Source organism: Scleropages formosus, chromosome 9 (assembly GCF_900964775.1).
Source record: "Scleropages formosus chromosome 9, fSclFor1.1, whole genome shotgun sequence".
Lineage (NCBI taxonomy): Eukaryota > Metazoa > Chordata > Actinopteri > Osteoglossiformes > Osteoglossidae > Scleropages > Scleropages formosus.
Genome location: NC_041814.1, coordinates 4,159,068 through 4,178,680, shown reverse-complemented (window position 1 = coordinate 4,178,680; position 19,613 = coordinate 4,159,068). Strand labels below are relative to the sequence as shown.

At 45.1% G+C, this 19,613-nt stretch overlaps 1 protein-coding gene across 2 annotated transcripts; it reads left to right on the top strand.

The window, feature by feature from the left end:
- Positions 1-553: 553 nt before the first annotated feature.
- On the top strand, positions 554-19,519 carry edem3 (ER degradation enhancer, mannosidase alpha-like 3). Of its 2 annotated transcripts, XM_029254708.1 has the most exons (21): positions 554-1,886; positions 2,220-2,265; positions 2,852-2,952; positions 3,180-3,219; positions 3,336-3,448; positions 3,740-3,893; positions 10,028-10,162; positions 12,466-12,571; positions 12,762-12,859; positions 13,518-13,643; positions 13,923-14,006; positions 14,124-14,207; positions 14,324-14,448; positions 14,579-14,753; positions 14,883-15,028; positions 16,034-16,178; positions 16,355-16,546; positions 16,640-16,805; positions 16,961-17,146; positions 17,598-17,645; positions 18,414-19,519. In XM_029254708.1, exons 1-21 carry the CDS (start codon positions 1,768-1,770, stop codon positions 18,671-18,673), a joined length of 2,649 nt encoding a protein of 882 aa, XP_029110541.1. In that variant the 5' UTR covers positions 554-1,767; the 3' UTR covers positions 18,674-19,519. The 2 variants fall into 2 exon arrangements, with proteins under 2 accessions (XP_029110541.1, XP_029110542.1); XM_029254709.1 differs by lacking the exon at positions 17,598-17,645.
- The last annotated feature ends 94 nt before the right edge of the window (positions 19,520-19,613 follow it).

Sequence of the window (19,613 nt, the reverse complement as noted above, 5' to 3'; positions counted from 1 at the left end):
TGAGACTGATGTGGACAACATTGTAGCCTATGCAACTGTCGTATCCTATGGTAACCTATATTTTAGAATGTATAATGTTAAAAGTAATTCAGAATAATGCCAAATAATGCATAAAGTCATTTTTATTATTTGGCTGGCAACTGACGGAGGTGACATACAAGAGTGCAGGAGTTGATAATCATAATGTGTCGAGTTTTTAGATTCTTATACAAGCTCGACTTAAAAAAAAAAAGACAAGTTGAAGTTCAAACTCAAACATTTACTTTGAACACGTTGACAAGTATCAAGGAAACCATCATGCAAACATGGTGTTCTGGGGAATGTTTTGCAAGGGTGTACCGCACCGAGCCCTGCTCACTTCCTTTTTTTAAAAAAAAAAAAAAAAAAGTTTTTCGTTTTATGGAGACACTTCCACCTTTATTTGTTAGGCATTTCGCCGAGCTCATCGGACCACGTCATCAGGCGTGAGCGAAGCTGCTGGCGGGGCTGTAAAGGGGGGAAGTGGGCGGGGCGAAGACAAGGATGTTACCCGGATACGGACGTCAGCGAAGACCTGGTAGTGCTGGTGTCGCCAGCTGGACTCTGGGAAACGGCAGCGGAGCGGGCCGAGGGAAAGAGCGGAGTATACAGAGCGCGGAAAGAAAGGGAAAACACACTTCACGCGTGTTTGTGAAGAGAGACACTCCTTGCCACGAAGTCACGCTACGATTCCACCGAGGATCGGTTGTCGATCGTCGTTTTCCGGGGACTCCTTGCTGCGCCGGAACGGCCCCCGGCCGGGTCGGGACGGTGAGGGACAGCAGCAGCGCGGAGCGCGATGATGAGGAGACAGGAGCCCAGTCATCCGCCACCGGGCTCAGTCTGTCATCATGAACAAAGCGAACTGATGAAAGCGAACGGAGATCCGCGGAAAAGCGGTGGTGTAGGGCATGAGCACTGAGAGCGGGCACACGGAGGGACTCGTGTCACTGTCAGCTGTGGGCACCGGCGGCAGCTAGACTCGAGACTCAGAACAGGACAGGGTAGGGAGCGGACCTCTTCGAGCACACCCCGTGTGTCCGACAAGGACTGTTAATCTCTGCTCAGGAAACGGCTGGTGTGGTGATCGGGTCCGAATGATTGCACATTCATTGTCCAGAGAGAGAGCCGCTGTTGACCTCTGTTCACTGTCTCAGACTCAGCGGGTCCTTATTGAAGTTTTTTATTATTATTATTATTATTATTATTATTACCTCTGTCTTGACAGCTGACTGTGTGACTCCTGGACTTCAGCCGGCCAGGCAGAGTAGTAGCTCTGCCATTTAGGTTAATAATTGATCGTAATAATTGTACTTGAGTTTTTGTTTTTCTCATTGCTGGGTGATTTTGCAGACAGATTTATTTCAGTGTATTTTTTTATTTTTTTTTTTGCAAGAAATGTCACTAACTGTGATGCTGTTGTGGCTAAGTGGTGAACTTTCTCATAGAAGGGGGCAGGTTTGGGCTCTGGCTGTGTCCACCCTTTCAGCGTGACAGATGACCACTGGCTATATGCTCCCCGAGTCACTGAGGACTCTGCAGTTGGCAGAGGTGTAAAAAGCAGGGTTGCGGGGCATTGTTCAAGAACCCCCCCCCCGTGGGGATCCAGGCAGTGGGCGTCCGCAATACTGGAGAAGGCCTGCTTCAAAAGTCTGTCACACTTGCGCGATCGCCTTGACAGACGGAGTGGGGCATGTCTGTGTGACTCTGGCGATCAGTGCTCTGTGACCGAGAGCCAGGCTGACAGCTATGCGGACCGTGTGGCGATCCCACCTGGCCATGAGGCCCTCTCTGCTGCTCCCTCTGCTGCTGGGGACAGTGCTCAGGGGGAGCCTGGCAATGCCACGTGAGGAGAGACAGAGACTCAGGTGAGTGCTGTCATGCTGCCAAGGGTGGATTGGAAGGAAGGCTTGTCGTGGACAGCAGGTGGAGTTCTGGTTACAGCCTTCCAATTGGAAGGTTCCTGGTTCAGATCCCAGTTCTGCTGTTGTAACCTTGATCCAAGATACTTGTCCTGAATTGATACCCTAAGCATATGTTACTGTATAAATAAGTAATTCATTGTAATGTTTGATTTTATAACATTGTAAGTCACCTTGGACAAAAGTGTTAGATAAATAAAGGTTAATGATTGAGGCAACAAGTAGGTTTCCAGGGGAGGCCGAATGCCGTTATCAGTTGCTCTGTCCATTTCCCTGTAGGAATCAGGTGGTGGAGATGTTTGACCACGCTTATCAGAACTACATGGTATGTCCCACGCTCTAATTTGGAGACACTTCATCTCAGACTGTTTTTTAGAACTGGAGAAAAATGTTTGTTGCACAAATATACTGTTCGCTAAGTGTTACTGCACCATTGCTTAGCCTGTTGTAATCTAATGTGCTTATTTGTACCAGTTTAACTTTATCTGCAAGAAGTGTTAAGATTTTACTTTTATTTAGCAGATGCTTTTCTCCAAAGCGACTTCCAGTGAACTCTGTGGTGTTATCAACCCATACCTTGTTCACCAAGATATTTGGTGGTTAGACAGGTGTTTAGATTTTGCAAGTGTTGTGGTTACTTGTAATGGGGTTAAAGGTTCCTGAGATAACGTTGGGTATTACATTATATTAAAGGCCGTTTGTGGTGCAGGGAAACAACTGATCATAGCACTGTCTCACTAAAAGGAGAGAGGTAATAAATCCTTGTGTTATAAAGTCTGTAAAGTATTTCAGATTTCTCTGCTTTCAAAATCAGTTCCTAGATAGCATGAATCTGGAAGACTCCACATAGCTGTTTGCACTGCACAAACACACAGATGTGTGGTGAGATGATGCTGATCTCTCTCTGACAGGACCATGCATATCCAGCGGATGAACTAATGCCCCTCACTTGCCGGGGAAGGGTGAGGGGGCTGGAGCCCAGTAGAGGGGACATAGACGACGCACTGGGGAAGTAAGTGCTCTGTGCTGAGGTGTGGCTGGCACTGTCTGATAGACAGCTTGAGATAAGCTAAGTAACGACACAACGGGTTTTCATGCCATACAATGCCCTGGTACAGTGTGTTACCTTTTGTTTGAAAGAAATATCTGTACTGTTAAAGATGGATACAGAGAAGGCTCATAGAAGGCATGTAGTTCCTCTTCCTCCAGTATGTGACGTGCTTTGCTGTTCCATTTCAGATTCTCTCTTACGCTCATCGATACCCTTGACACCCTGGCGGTGAGTGATATAGAGATGGTTGGTGTTGGCTGTGTGACACAAGTTGAAGTGCATATTCTTAACAGCCTTAGATGTGTACGCCCAGTTTATTTCCTGATCCCTCTGTGTCCCTTCAGCTCTTGAACAAAACTGCCGAATTTGAGGCTGCTGTAAGGAGGGTGCTGTCAGATGTGCGACTGGACAATGACATTGTCGTATCCGTCTTCGAGACCAACATTCGTGTGCTGGGGTAAGGTCACGGAGGGGGTGCAGGAGGGTCTTGAGAGGATTTGGCTTAGCTGAGAGTGCCCGAGAATTCAATAAATGGCAGATGCAGGAGAAAAAATAAAAAATAATTTGAAAAAAAGCCATGGCTGATATGTGTTGATGTGTTTTAAAGTTTGTGGATGTGTAGCTTTAAAATGGTAAAGAAAATTGTTTTGATAGTAAAACATACCTTCTTGGGCTGAGTTTGACCCTTCTGTTTTACAGGATGGAGGATGACACAGATCTCTAACTTTCTATCTTTTCCCCACTTCAGTGGGCTGCTGGGAGGTCATTCCATGGCCCTGCTGCTTAAGGAAGGGGGGCAGCACATGCTGTGGTACAAGGATGAGCTGCTGCACATGGCCAAGGACCTGGGGCTCCGGCTGTTGCCTGCCTTCAACACCAGCAGTGGCCTGCCCTACCCTAGGGTGAGCATTTACACACGTAGTGCTACTTATGCATTTCCTTCATTATACATGCTTTAGAGATCCAGTGGTTAAGTTGTACGTTGTGGTATTATATTCTTGTGACTATTTTGTTTTGAGGCAGAGAGATGCAACCTGTTTGGTAGAAACAATATAGCAGTGTGCAGATTAACATTCCCCACCCTTGTTGGCCTGTCTAAACTCTTAATGCACTCAGTAAGTTTTTAATATGTTAAGTATTTTGGCCTTTAATGCGTCCTTGACGTATTCAAGTGATCAGAGCGATTCAAGTCAAAGAGGCAGATCAAGGTATTGTTTGTAGGGGAGAGCTAGTGGCACTATAGTAAAAGTGCAGCCTCTGGTCATATTAAAATACTTTCAGCATTAGCAAGTTCACTGAGAACAATGGAAAAGAGGGCTTAATACTGAAATAATTCAGCGCTTATAGTGACATTAAATACGCAACTTAAAATTTGTTACAAGACTCTTGCGTTTTGTCTGAATGAGTGGAAATCACACTAAAAACATGTGACTTCCTGGACGAACATGTTGTACGGCTCCCATCTGTGGACCAGTAGTAGTGTTCATGTGCTCTGCTCTCGTCTGTCTTGCAGGGCAACATTTTTATGCTAGCTTGTTGGCTTCCTGTTTTAATGCTTTCAGCAAATAGATTTTTTTTTCACAACATAGCTTTCATACTACTGATTATTCCTTAGAAGTTGTCATCTTATTCTCTAATCCATCCACATTGTCACTTACCATGTTTGAAGGTTTTTCTGTTGTAGCTTCAGATGTGGGTTTGGATTCAGCTCAGTCTGTGTGGAGTTAGCATGTCTTTGTGTTTTTTTTTTTTTTTTTTTTTTTTCTTTTTTCTCTTCTTGATGCTTCAGTCCCCCCCGCCCACACACTTTATAAAGACGTGTATCAGGTGGATTGGTGATTATAAATGGCTCTTGGTGGGTGGGTGGGTGAGTGAGTGAGTGAGAGACTTCCCTGCTAATAGGCTGGCATCACATCCAGGTTGTACCCGGCCTGCCAAAGAACCCTATAGTTCCAGTATAGGCCTGGAATGCCATGACCCTGAATTAGGGTATACCGTTGATGATGATGGATGGATGAAGCCTTCAGTCATTTTAGAATGATCACATTTCTTTTTCTGCAGCTATAATTTAGCTTCCTAAAACACACATCATTAAATTAACCACAGCTCTGCCTCTGGTCTGTTGGTATTGTTGTAATTAAACACACTATTCTAAATACTAGATACTGTGTGTGTGTGTGTGTGTAAATATATAGAAACAGTTGGTAAAACAAAACATTTTCGTTGCCTCCTCAGTTCAACTGCACAATACATCCACCATTAACAATGGATTTGAAAGAGCTACTTGCCTTTGCTGAGCCAGTCAGTACTAGATATCTGTAGCGTGACTCATCTGCAGGATATGTCCCTCACTCTTCGACACATGCTGTGCTCTGAAGCATGAAAGCAAATACATATTTGACTTGAGAAACTTTAAACGTGTCTCAAACCAACACCTCACTTCCCTGAATACCAAGGAACATGAGCCTCCATTCATTTTTAGGTAATACTGGTCAAACTGCCACATTGCTGAATTGACTTTTGTGAAAGATTTAAATTGTATCTTCATTTCCTATAATAAGTCTCTGTGTTTGAGGTTCTAGCCTTCAGTGCTGCCTTTCAAGTGCTCCACTGCCAGATTTTCATGAACAGATTGGAGTAGCTGAGCTCAGTGCATATTTCATCAAATTATTGACAATGAAAAGGTCAAAAATCAGATTAATATTTTTAAGATAAACATGGTGGTATTCCATGAAATTATAATTACAATACTTTCCTGAATGGTTGATAAAACCCGGAGAGCTGTTATAGTATATAGATCTGAATTATGTCAAGGGAAATAAGCTCTGGGTAACATTCTGTTTCCTGTTATTTTATCTCAAACATTAAGAACAGGGGCAGCTGGTAGCGTAGTGATTGGAGTTACTGCCTTTGGGACCCAAAGGTCGCCGGTGCGATCCCCACCTCCAGCTGTACTACCCTTGAGAAAGATACTTACCCTGAAATCGCTCCAGTAAAATTACCCAGCTGTATAAATGTGTAAATAGTTGTAAGCTTGTGACTGTAATAATTGTAACCTTAACACTGTAAATCGCTTTTAAGAAAAGCGTCAGCTAAATGAATAAATGTAAATGTAAGATGTTTGTTCAGAGCCAAAAACCCCTGAGGACATATTGGATGCCTTTAATTTTAATTGAGACGTGCTGTGTAGCTCTCAATTTGCCTTTAGACTTTTGTTGACCTGTAACTTTCTTTTCAAAATGTCTCAAATAGCATGTAGGTCACTTGAGAGGCATTTAAAAAAAAAAAAAAAAAAAAAGGCTAAGGCAACACACAATTTAATAATCCTCCCTACATTTGCACGTAATCACACATCCTGCTTGAAGCAGAAACAAAGTTGAGCGGATTTGTAAGGAACTGGCCTCAAGTTTAAACATCGCATCCCTTTTCTGCGAATGTGTCATGAGTTATCAGTACAGGCCTGGAGGTATTTTAAGTTACTATTGTTGATGTGGACTGTTTGAGATGGATTTCTTGGGCTTATTTGTCTAAGCCTCTTATTGCTTACGATCCTCCACGTTGGCTTTGTTTACAAAGGGATGTGCTGTTTTTCGTTTCTTAGGGTTGCGAAAAATTCAAGGTCGCTTGCAGAGCTTCTTCCAGGAGGAACCTATTTTAATCTTGCTTATTGACAAATTTGAGAAAAATAAAAGTAGTTCAGTTATTCTGTGTGTAATCAAGTTGATTTTGATTTGGAGAGTTCACTGACTAATGGAGCTCTCAGTTTATATTTATTCATTTAACTGATGCTTTTCTCTAAAGCAACTTACAAGGTTAAGGTTACAATTATTTAATTAGGTAATTATTATTATTTATACAGCTGGGTAATTTTTTTACTGGAGCAATTTAAGGTAAGTACCTTGCTCAAGGGTACTACAGCCAGAGGTGGGGACCGAACCTGCAACCTTTGGCTCCAAAGGCAGCAACTCTGACCACTACATTACCAGCTGTCCCTTAACTAATTTATAAACTGCAGCCTTTTTATGCCAAGCGAAGTGATGGTGCGTCACTCTGCCTCAGTGCTGTGTGTCTGTTGACCGCTTGGCTTTTCCCTGTTTACCCCTTTCGTAGGTTGTAATCACTCGTTCTTTCTACTTCTGACTTGTTCTGACCTTAAATGTGTAACTAACATGTTGCTTCCGTCTCTTTCCTTTTCTCGCTTTGGGCCATCCTCCTAGACGTCCTGTCACATTCCAGGAATTGTGAAGTACTATGCTCTCTCTAGGCCCAAAAATCCTTCTTGCTTGCAACCTTAAGTGGACAATGTAAACTCTTCAGTGTCGGACTCTTTTAGCGTCCACTGCGCCGCTACATATTTGATAATACTCCATAAACAAGAGGAATATGTTACTATCAAACTGTTTTGAAAACAAGACTCTTTTATAAAGCCAGTCTGGACATACATTATAGATGTTGCGGTTTAAATATTTAAACAGTACAGTGTGTACGTCTGTCATCTTTTCCCATTATTTACAGTGGATTGCCTTCTAACAGGGAGTCACGGAAGATCCTTCTGGAAAACGCTCTTACAGCTTTTTTTTTTTTTTTTTTATAAAAGAGAGAGAATCATATATAGCTGCCGTTTACAGCATGTTTTTCCAAAAATAAGGAACATGACCCCACTTCTTGCGGTACTACATTTATTCTTTTAGCAGATGCTTTTCTGCAAAGCGACGTACATCTCAGAAAATACAGTGTGTATTACATTGGCAGGAAGAGAAATGCAGACACATGATTAAGTACAGTTAGTTTCTTTCTGCCATATAAACCAATGTTTATCACACGAGTAGCTGCATAAAACTTTATCAGCAAGTCCAAATCACTTTCCTGGTAATCTTTTTTTTACCACGCTCTCCCAACTGTTTGCTTGCCTTATTTATATATATATATATATATATACATACACACACACACACACACACACACACTGTATAACACATATGTAACATTGTAGTTAACATTGGGTGGCACGGTGGCACAGCGAGTAGCGCTGCTGTCCTAGAACGCCTGGGTGGTACAAAAGAATGTGGGTTCATGCATGTTCTCCCCGTATCTGTGTGGGTCTCCTCCCACAGTCCAAAGACATGCTGTTCAGGTTCCCCCATAGTGTGTGAGTGAGACAGAGAGAGTGTGTTCCACTGATGTATGGATGTAAGTAGTGTATTTAGCAGTGTAAGTCACCTTGGTGAGTAAGGTGTGTGAGCTGGAAACACTACATAGTATTCACTGTAAGTTGCTTTGGAGAAAAGCGTCTGTTAAGAGAATAAAGGTAAATGTAGCGTGCTGCATTCTGGGTTTGATGGGGCGAAGAAGAACGCACAGGCAGCAAAATGACAAACGTTTATTGGAACACTAGCACACCAGGAAATAACACCCTCAGTTCGAGGACCTACACCTCAAGCCAGCCTTCCCAGCCTGCTTAGCACCCCTCAGGCTTTCTGCCTTTCCCACTGGCAAACAGTCACCCCCTTACATTCCCTGTAAGTCCCCCCAGTGATTGAACACTTAATTCCGTTTTCCCACAAGTCACCTATTTACAATAGACCCCTTTTCCCACTCAAACTCTTGGTAACGCGGGTCGTTACAATTTAACATATAGGGGTGCGGTGGCGCAGTGGGTTGGACCACAGTCCTGCTCTCCAGTGGGTCTGGGGTTCGCGTCCCGCTTGGGGTGCCTTGCGACGGACTGGTGTCCTATCCTGGGTGTGTCCCCTCCCCCTCTGGCCTTACGCCCTGTGTTACCGGGTAGGCTCCGGTTCCCCGCGACCCCGTATGGGACAAGCGGTTCTGAAAGTGTGTGTGTGTGTGTGTGTATATATATATATATATATATATATATACACACACACACACACATTATAAACATTTACGTTACAATACAGGAGTGACTGCACGAAGGTTTATCCATTGTTTAATGGGCCTAATCTCAGATTTATGGTTAACGAACATTTACACATTGCATGAACTTAATAGATCATCGGCAAAGTGAGTCTGAAAGAGGTGAGGTTTAAGACCGTTTTTAAATGTGGACAGATTCAGCAGTTCTGAGTGAGAGGGGGAGGTCGTTGCACCACTACGGAGCCAGAACCGGAAACCTTTGTGCTTTACCTTTTGTGCGTGGGACCACCAAGTGGGCAAATGTGGAAGAGCATAGCAGTCTGGTTGGGGTGTAGCAGTTGATCAAGTCTTGTAGAGAGCTGGGAGCAGTTGCATTTGTAGGCTATAACCAGGATCTTAAGTTTGATCTGGGCAGCTATAAGAAGCCGGTGCAGAGAGACAAGGAGGGGAGATGCTTGGAAACCCTTTGCCAAGTCAAACACAACTTGTGCAGCAGTGTTTTGTATCAACTATAGAGGTTTGATGGCAGTAGCGGGAAGGCCAGACAGGAGAGAGTTGCAGTAGTCCAGATGGGATGTCACCATGGCCTCAAAATAGTTGTGCAGAGTCTGTTGTGAGGTAAGGACAGATCCTGCAGATGTTGTACAGGATGTATCTGCAGGTCCGGGTTGTGGCTTTGTACTGAGCGAAAGATAGACTTGAGTTAATCGTCGCTCCCAGACTCTTAGCCAAGGAGGTAGGCAAAATGAGCGAGTTGTACAGTTTGATCGAGAGATCGTGACAGGAAGACAGGCCAGCTGAGAGGTGGAGGATCTCTGTTTTGGAGAGGTTGAGTTGGAGGTGGTGATCAGAGATCCATGTAGAGATGTCCGACAGTCAGGCAGCAATGCATGCGGAAATGTCTCATGACATGAGGGTGAGTGAGCGCGCAAGAATATACATCCAGGAATACAACCCACTCCATTTATTTTCCGACTGTACAAGAGCAGAGAAAAAGATACAGATGCAGGCATGTAATTGAGTCAGAGTCCAGTACTGTTTTTGCCAGCATACATGAATACTGGTATATAAAACCAGGAGAAAAAACTTTTAATTAAAAATAAGAAAGGTGGAAAAAAAGCATTAAGTAATGATTGTCGATACTGTGCATCCATTGTAGGTGAACCTTCGCTACGGTGTGAGGGGTCCAGAGACCCGAACGGGCACTGAAACGGACACTTGTACAGCCTGTGCGGGCACCATCATCCTGGAATTTGCAGCCCTGAGCCGCTTCACTGGGAATCCTGTTTTTGAGGTGAGACACTCTGCCGGCGGTGATGAAGTCTGACAGCTGCTAAGCGCATCCATCTATCATCAGTTGAGCTACATTGTAGTTGGCATGTTTTTAACTTGTGTGCTATTAAAGTTTATGCTCATTATTATCTGGATGTTCAGTGATTACGAAACAATTCTTATCTCAATACAGATTTCACAAGACAGTGGTTCTAGTATGGATGCTCCTCTACTTATGACGGTTCGACTTACAATTTTTCGAAATCACAATGGTACGATAGCGATACGCATTCGGTCGAAACCGTACTTCGAATTTAGAACTTCCATCTTTTCCCGCGTTTGCGATATGCAGTACGATACTCTCTCCTGATGCTGGGCGATGACTGAGTGGCTGTTGCGGCTCGCTGCCGCGCTCGTAGTCTCTGTAGCGATCACGCAACGAGTGTAAACAACCGATACTGTGTCAAGCATTTTATTTTGTGTTTTTGCATCCCATTATGTCTACTAAACACCCGTGTGTGTGTCCTGCTTACATTTGCCCAGCTATAGGCTATGTGTTCTGAGCACGTTTATGGTAGACTAGGCTAGGCTATGATGTTTGGAAGGTGAAGTACTGTATTCTTTTTTAACTTAAAATTTTTCCACTTAAGATGGCTTTATTGGAACGTAACCCCATCGTTAGTTGAGGAGCATCTGTATATATTTCTTTAATTGAAACTCAAAGAATTGGTAAAACATACAGTAAATTGAACAGTTCTTGTTTTTATCAAATTTATTTTTTATTTTTCTTAAATTTATTTTTAATGTATTGTTTTATAATTCAGAAACAGATGGCCAAGAAGTGTTGTAGTAATGGTCTTTTTTCTATTTAATTCAATTTATTTTTATAGAGTGCTCTTCTCACATAGTGACACAGAGTGCCGAACAAAGGGATAAGACAAAAAAGGCATATCAGCACTGTCGGAGTAATTGAGACCTCTGTGCTGTCACTATGTCTCCTTGCTGTTGAGAGTAATACAGGCCCCAGTGCGGTACAACTCCACCACCCTGGTATCGACAACTTTGGTGTCACAGCAGTTCCTAAAATGGAGAAAAAAAAGCTCATATTTGTTGAAGTTGGCTGAGAATATGATTCACTTGCAGAACATGTGATGCCTTTTGGATCACTGAATTAAGAATGTGTGCAAAATAGTTAAAATGTGGGAGCAGTGCACTTTCATGGATTGCTGTATCCAGTGCTGGGGAGTCGGAGTCGTAAGCAATTATTGGGTTACTGGAGTTGGTAGAAATGTACCGACTCTGACTAAATGTACTGTATATACCAGCGTATAAGTTGCCCCCCCCCCCAAAAAAAAAAAAAAAAAAAATTAGAGGTGTAATATAGCTTTAGACCTAGAATTGCTGGATAAGTTCACCCCCAAAATAACATGCAGCTTTGGGCAGTGCTGTGGAGTCAGAAGCAATTATTGGGTTACTGGAGTCGGAGTCAAAGGTTTTGTACACCGATTCCACAGCCCTGGCTATATCCATGTTAACTGTTTTGTCTGTCACAATAGTAGTCTGATGGTTTGCTTCTCTAACTCTGAGGGATGACAATGGATGTGTGTTGGAAAAGACTGTTGCAAAGTCTTTGTCTCATGGCTGTTGTGGCTACTTGTTTGGCTAGCTTCTCGCCGTGATGATGACACAAATGTGTGGTCATGTTTGTTATATTGCTGCTAGTGTAGGGGAGCGTACACACACACACACACACACACACACATTTTCAGAACCGCTTGTCCCATACGGGGTCACGGGGAACCGGAGCTTAACCCGGCAACACAGGGCGTAAGGCCGGAGGGGGAGGGGACACACCCAGGACGGGACGCCAGTCCGTCGCAAGGCACCCCAAGGGGGACTCGAACCCCAGACCCACCAAAGAGCAGGACTGTGGTCCAACCCACTGCGCCACCGCACCCCCTCTTGTAGGGGAGCATTGTCCTACAAAACATGCAGACTGACTTTGTTGGCAATCTTTGTGTCATTTTCATATTTAATAGGGATACCAAAATGTCTTACTTCCTCATGGACTGGGGCTGCATGTTTCGACTCATTTGTCACTTTCAACAGTAGCACCTTGAGTTCAAAATCAGCAATGAGTATTGAGATGTGTATTAGTGACTTGGAATAATTTAAAAATCTATGCATACAGAATGCAACTCTAAATTTTGTGTTACTTTGTATTGTGAAACAAGATTCATTAGCAACATTTTGTCATGCCCTTTGAATTACTCAGTAGCAGCATCTTGAGCAAAAAAAAAACATAAAAACCTGGCTTATGTTCAGAACCATGCAAGACGAGCCCTGGACTTCATCTGGGAAAAGAGACAGAGGAACAGCAATCTGGTCGGGACCACCATCAACATCCATTCCGGAGAGTGGGTGCGCAGAGGTGAGCGAATCTTGGAACAGCAAGGGCAGAAGTCCAAAGCAGGGGAATGAAATGAGGAAGAAAATTTACTATAGAATGAGTGCTGCTGTTTAAAGAGGAAAAAAAAATGCTTATTTTAAAAAAGATTGCTAGTGTGATCCCTTTTCCTGTAGCTTATTTATAGACAAAGTTACCTGTGTTCGTGTTGCAGACAGTGGTGTCGGGGCCGGCATCGACTCATACTACGAGTACCTGCTGAAAGCCTACGTCCTCCTTGGGGACGACCTCTTCTTACAACGTTTCAACACTGTTAGTATCTGCTCTTTGTCCAATTTGACCTTCTTTTGAGTTGTCCTCATTAGCATAACAGCTCTATAGCACCGCAGACACTCTTATTAGTTTTTCATCCTGATACCTTTGTCCAAGGTAACTGACAACTGTAGATATACTCCACAAAGCTATTACTAACTATCCACACAAAAAAGCAAGGTACTATACCTGAAACATGTCTTTGGACTATTGGAGGAAACCTGAGTACCTGGAGGAAACCCACGAGAACACAGGGAGAACATGCAAACTCCAGACAGCCTGAACAGTGATCAAACCTACCTTCAGTTGTGCAGCCCGGATGCTGTGAGGCACCAGCTCTACCTGCTGAGCAACCGTGTGAAATAATTATGTGAGGCTACAGCAGCATACAAACTACAATGTAGCGACCGAACAGCAGCGTAGTGGCAGGGACAAAACTGCAGAAACATGGGAATCAGACTGGAACTAAGTAGTTATCCAGGTATGTTACACAAAGAAGAAATAGGGTAAAAGGAATAAAACTAGTACAGGCAGTAAAATAAGGAGTAAAAGTGGCAGTGAGTGGCAGAATAGTTTGGTTTCTTTGTGTTACTGTCAGTTTTTCCTTCTATAAAATGTCTGCCCTGTGTTGTGAAGCTCTTTCTCGATTCGATTCAAGCACTATGCCTCCATCATGAAATACATCAGCCAGCCACCCCTGCTGCTGGACGTTCATATCCACAAGCCTCTGCTCCCAGCACGTACCTGGATGGATTCGCTTCTGGCCTTCTTCCCAGGCTTGCAGGTGGGGTGCTGACACGTCATACGTGCTGGTGGCACATATGGCACGAAGAACTCTCATTTGTAGCTTTGCCTTGAGCAGTGGTGTTGAGCTCTGTTAGTCCATTCATATCGATTTACTGATCCACTTAAAAACAGCTCATTATTTATTACTGATATTAAGACATTTTCATAAAATTTAGTTCCAAAAAGGGTATTTATCAATGCCTGTCAGGAACTGAATTTATTTGTGTGTAGAACTGATTGCTGTTTTGCAGTTTTCCTTATTGTTTTGCTCTTTCAGGTGTTGAAGGGAGATATTCGACCTGCGATTGAGACCCATGAGATGCTGTACCAAGTCACCAAGAAACATAATTTCCTGCCTGAGGTTGTCTACGTGTACCTCTCATACTCTGCTTTGCTGTCGTCTGCATTGTCAGCTTCTGTCTTGCCGTTTCTCATCATCTCTTTGATCGTGTGTCTTGTCTCCATTCGTGTCCCCCAGGCATTCACCACGGACTTCAGAGTGCACTGGGCACAGCACCCGCTGCGTCCCGAGTTTGCTGAAAGCACCTATTTCCTATACAAGGTGAGCGTGGGCCCGAGGGGGTGGACAAGTAGGTGATAATGGTTAGACTTTGGTGAGTAACCTCTTGTCTTGAAGCTCAGTATTTACTTCTCTTTGGTCCCATCCCTTCTGCCCAGGCCACGCGGGACCCTTATTACTTGGAGGTGGGGCGCACTGTGCTGGAGAACCTAAACCGCTTCGCCCGTGTGCCGTGTGGCTTTGCAGCCATGAAGGACGTACGCACGGGCAGTCATGAGGACCGGTGAGGGAGAAGTGCCAGGGAGTGCTGTGGCAGTGAACACGTCCTGTTTCATTTTGGGACTCTGTAGACTGCCAGCCAGCCCACCCTCCTCCTCTCTTCCCTTGCATCCTTTTGCTGTTTCTCTCCCCAGTATGGACTCCTTTTTCCTGGCGGAGATGTTCAAGTACCTGTTCCTCCTGTTTGCTGACCCAGAAGATCTGCCATTTGATGTAGAGGGCTATATCTTCACCACTGAGGCTCACCTCCTTCCCTTGTCCCTCTCCACCGCCTTTCGCTCACAGACATTTTCTGCTGCCAATACCACGGTATCAGTCCCTCTCCTTTCCTCTTGGTGTATATATATATATATATATATATATATATATATTTTTTTTTTTTTCTTTTTCTTTTCACCATATGAAATGGCTGCTCCTGATACTTTCTTCACTCTCTAGTCAGGGGAGGAGCTGGACGACTCCAACTTTGACTGGTCCTGTCCCAACACCCGCCTGCTGTTCCCCGACCCAGCTTTCCCCCGCAGCCTGCGGGAACCGATCCGGACTGCCGTAGACAGGAGCTGCCCACGCCCTGTGTCCCACAGGTGAGCAAATGAAAGGAACAGACAGTGTGTGACATCACTGCTGTGCACTTCTTTATTTCGGGCGTCTCAGACTTGCTCTCTGCGGTGTTCAGTTCACCAGAACCCTGTCCTCTCATTTAATCACTCAACCTGAGAGAATTGTCTGTACTATGTAAATATCTGCCTCATGAGTAGGATGGTAATGGCTATTCTTCAGTGACACACGAGCTTTAAATTTTAATGAATGCTAGGTTCTCGAGTTACTGTCGCAGTTGGGACTGGAAGCCTGTTTGTCATTCAGTTTGTGTGTAACTCAAACTGCTACATTAGTTTATTAACTGACTAGTGGGGTGCGGTGGCGCAGTGGGTTGGACCGCAGTCCTGCTCTCCGGTGGGTCTGGGGTTCAAGTCCCGCTTGGGGTGCCTTGCGGCGGACTGGCGTCCCGTCCTGGGTGTATCCCCTTCCCCCTCCGGCCTTACGCCCTGTGTTGCCGGGTAGGCTCCGGTTCCCCGTGACCCCGTAAGGGACAAGCGGTTCTGAAAATGTGTGTGTGTGTAGTTTCAGTTAAAAAAAAAAAAAAAAAAAAAAACTGTTCTGAATTTTTTTTAAAAATTGTGCAAGATTTTTTTAATTAATATATTTTTTTATTTTCATCAACCGCTTGTCCTGTGCAGGGTCACTGTATTCTGGTGCTTATCCAGTAACAAATTTCAGTTCAGTGGATTAAAGTGAAGAAAATGCAATACAAATGCATAAATGTTTGTATCCTTGAAAATTTGTAACTCAAATGTTCATAACACAATGACCCAGTGTTAATATTTAAATTTAATGTTTAATTGTACAATGTATATGTTAAATACACCAAAGAGAACTTTTATGAGGAGTTTGGTGACATGAGCCTACAGGAACTGAGTATGGAGCCCTTGCTTTTTCTGCATGGTGGAATGTAGCTTTCTGTGTACCACTGCATGAGAGCACAGGTGGAGGCATGGCGTGAATGTACCATGTGTTTCCCTCTCCCCCAGTGAGCCGGGCCTGGGCCGCCCTCCTCTGCGAGCGCGAGACTTCATGGCCAACAACCCTGAGCACCTGGAGCTACTGCGCCGCATGGGGGTCAGTCTTATCCACCTGAAGGACGGGAGGGTGCAGCTGGTGCAGCATGCCACACAGGTGATACGCGCATTTTACACACGTGTGTGTTTTATAAATATAGACAATACATGTGGACCAGAAGTTTTAGTACCGTTCTCTGTAAAACAGTGTTTAAAATGGGGAAGGTAATATGGAAATTGCCAATAATGCTGATTCGGTGGAGTAGGAATATTACCACCCTGGATTTTCTGCAGGCGGTGAGTGCTGTGGCTGCAGAGGACGGTCTCCGTTTCATGCAAGAAATGATGGAGCTGTCGAGCCAGCAGCAAAAGGAGCAACTACCACCGCGTGCTGTCCAGATAGTCTCTCAGCCTTTCCTTGGCAGAGTGGTTCTGACTGCAGGCCCAGCGCAGTTCGGCATGGACCTGTCTAAAAGCAGCACGGGAGTGAGTACCATTAGAATCTCTCTGACCAGGCCAGTGTTCTCCTGCCATGCTCTCAGTGGATCACGTGGACCTCCTGTCCCTGTCCTCATCTAGGTTCGAGGGTTTGTGGTGGTGGCAGAGCCATACAGTGGATGTACGGAGCTTGCCAACGCTGCCCTGCTGCAGGGCCGCATTGCGTTGCTGCAGCGTGGGCAATGCATGTTTGCGGAGAAAGCCAGGCACATCCAGAAGGCTGGCGCCCTTGGGGGCATTGTCATCGGTGAGAGTTCTGCTGAGAACTGTGGGGTGGGCAGAGTAGATGAAAACAAATCGGACGTCCTTGGATCAGCTCATTGACTCACCATTTTTTGCTGTCAGCACTCTTTGTCCGCACAGCTTTTCCGCTGACATCTGTCTCGCTCCTTCTGCTGGCAGATGACAATGAGGGCAGCAGCAGTGACACGGCACCGCTCTTCCAGATGGCAGGGGACGGGCGCAACACAGATGATGTCACTCTGCCACTCCTCTTCCTGTTCCACAAAGAGGGCAACATCCTGCTGGAGGCACTGCGGGAGTACAAGGAAGTGGAGGTCCTGCTGAGTGACAAAGCAAGGGACCGAGGTGAGGGACGAGGAGAGGAAAGCATCATCAATGGGGGTGGGGGGTGTCGTGCAGTCCATTCTCCAGCAGATGGGCTTGTGCTTCAATAGCTCAGTATTTTTCAGCTGTTAGTTACAGGATGACCTGTTTTCATAGCCTTTTTTAAAACCAGCACTGCCTGAATAGGTAACCCAATCTTCAGTTTGGTGTGTGAATTTCTCTTGTGGTACGTTGTAAAAGCTGGCAGGCAGTTACTGTTGAAGAACAGTATCTACTTAAGAAACCGGTGTGTTAGTGGGAAGGAGGCAGGCCAAGACTGGACAGGGGACACCAGGTTATTTTAAGGCTGCTCCCTTTTTCCTTTCCCTTTTCTCTCCATTTTTCTCCCCATTCCTCCCTTCCTACAACCCATCCTTCTCACATAACCTCATCTCTCCTCTGTTCTTTCATTTCACCCCTTGTGGAACGGCAGAGGCCATATTTAAGGGCAAAGCCCTGCACAGCTCCCTTCTGAAGAGCAGTAAGTACTTAATTCCTTTCTTCTCCTTATGCCTTCTGCTGTAAGGGGGTCACTCCTGAGTGGGGAAGACATGTGGGAGCTGCCTTTGACCCCTGGCCTTTGCTGAGTGTTACGTGCCTTACTGCGGATGCCTTTGGACAGGAATGTTGGCAGTGCAACATGACGGTGCTTGAGTGCGATCAGGCAAATGCTGTGGACTCGGCTCTCAACCCCCCTACTTTAGCCACAGTCAGAGTTCTTCCTTCAGGGTACACAGGTGTTTAAGTAAAAATGCAGAATGCTGGTCGCACAAGTGTATTTAGTGCAGCAGGTGGTGTGGCAGTTAGAGCTTCCACTTTCCCCCTGAAAGACCCAGAATTGAATCCCACCTCCTGCTGCCGTACCTTATTTGCCCTGAATTGCTCTAGTAAAATTACCCAGCTGTATAAATGGTCAAATTGTAAGCAACTTAACACTGCAACTTGCTTTGGAGAGAAGTGTCAGCTAATGGTATGTAAATATCCAAACACTGCCTCTCTCTACCTGGCTTTCCTGCTTTTATTTGAATTCATATTACTTCATTGGCATTCTCTAAGAAAAGGATATTTATATCACAGTTTTTATTGTGTAACGTCCCTGCAAACCGACAATGTGGTACCCAGTGTCTGGTTGTGGGAGTCAGACATATTTGGTGTGGTCCACACTCTGTCGTGAGTACTGTCGCGGCAGATGTGTTGAGCGGTCCACAGTGGCCTGCTCTCACTCTTCTGTCTCTCTCTGCCCACACAGGAGGCGACATGCTGGACGAGGAGGAGGAGGACTGTTCCCCCGAGGAGGAACGCGGCAGCTCTGCACCCTCTGCACAGCCGGGGCTGATGGGCACTGAAGAGCACCACCCCGTGGGCCAAGATGAGCCGGGCCAGCAAGACGTCGGTTCCAGGGATGAGCCAGCTGCGGACGGAGATTCCAGCCAGTCGATGGACGCACTCCTGGCGGACTGGAAGGAGGACTTGGAGGCTTTCCAGCAGATGGAGAAGGACGAGCTTTGACAGCCACTCCACTCCCCCCAGCGCCAAACTCTTGACTCATGCCAAAGGCTCCAAGGGCCAGTTGTAGCACCACTCGCAGGGGGAGAAAGTGTCTGGATGAGCAGTGACCCTAGCTGAACCCACAGTGTTTCCCCCTGCCTTTGTACCTCCAGCGCACTCCATCGGAAAAGCAGTTCCTCCCCTTTCTATTTCCATCTCACAGCTGACAACCTCAGCTGATCTCACTTCTATTACTGTTTTTCTTTTTGGTCACGTATTCTCTTTTCATCTTCCTTTGTGCAAAAGTGTGTCTGAGAAGCACGGATATGAGTTGTGCATGACTGACTGATTGGAATGAAGTTTTTTTTTTTTTTTCGTTCTTCTAATCTGAAAACGGTATTTTTACCTGTGCGATTGGCCTGTCGAGATCAGTACCTCGTGGCCCTTTTCAAAGACCTGAAGAGACAAGAATTCAATGTAATAAATTATAAATATGCGTGTACATATGTATGTATGTAAAATGTGTATGTTTCGGAGAGAACTGGAGGCTCAGTCTGGATGTGTGTGAGATGGGGTTGGCGCTCAGCGCTTCTGTCTTCATGGACCCACTGCTGTCCCCGGACGCTGTCATGTTGGCGGGGAGGTGGACAGTGTCGTAAAATGGCCACAAGGCGGCGCAGTCGCCTCACTTATTGCCTCACATCTCCCGACTGACGAGCGAGAAAACGGCAAAGATTGAAATGACATTTAATAAAAATTAATATTTAAAATGTATGCGCCTCGGTTTGCTGGGATCGTAGTTCTTTAATTTTGAAGGATTAAGGGGTAAGGTTTGTGCAAGGAATAAAATACGTGTTGAAATGAAAAGGTGTCAAATACTTCTAATATAATTACTTTCAAGTTTGGTGGGAGGATTTTCGCAACTATCAGCACTAGTAAAATAATTTTAGACTTGTATAGA

Coding starts and splice junctions, on each gene's coding strand:
- edem3 (XM_029254708.1), top strand. CDS start 1,768: ATGCGGACCGTGTGGCGATCCCACCTGGCCATGAGGCCCTCTCTGCTG. Junction 12,860..13,517: donor TCTTACAACGTTTCAACACT/GTTAGTATCTGC, acceptor ATTCGATTCAAG/CACTATGCCTCCATCATGAA. Junction 13,644..13,922: donor CCTTCTTCCCAGGCTTGCAG/GTGGGGTGCTGA, acceptor TTGCTCTTTCAG/GTGTTGAAGGGAGATATTCG.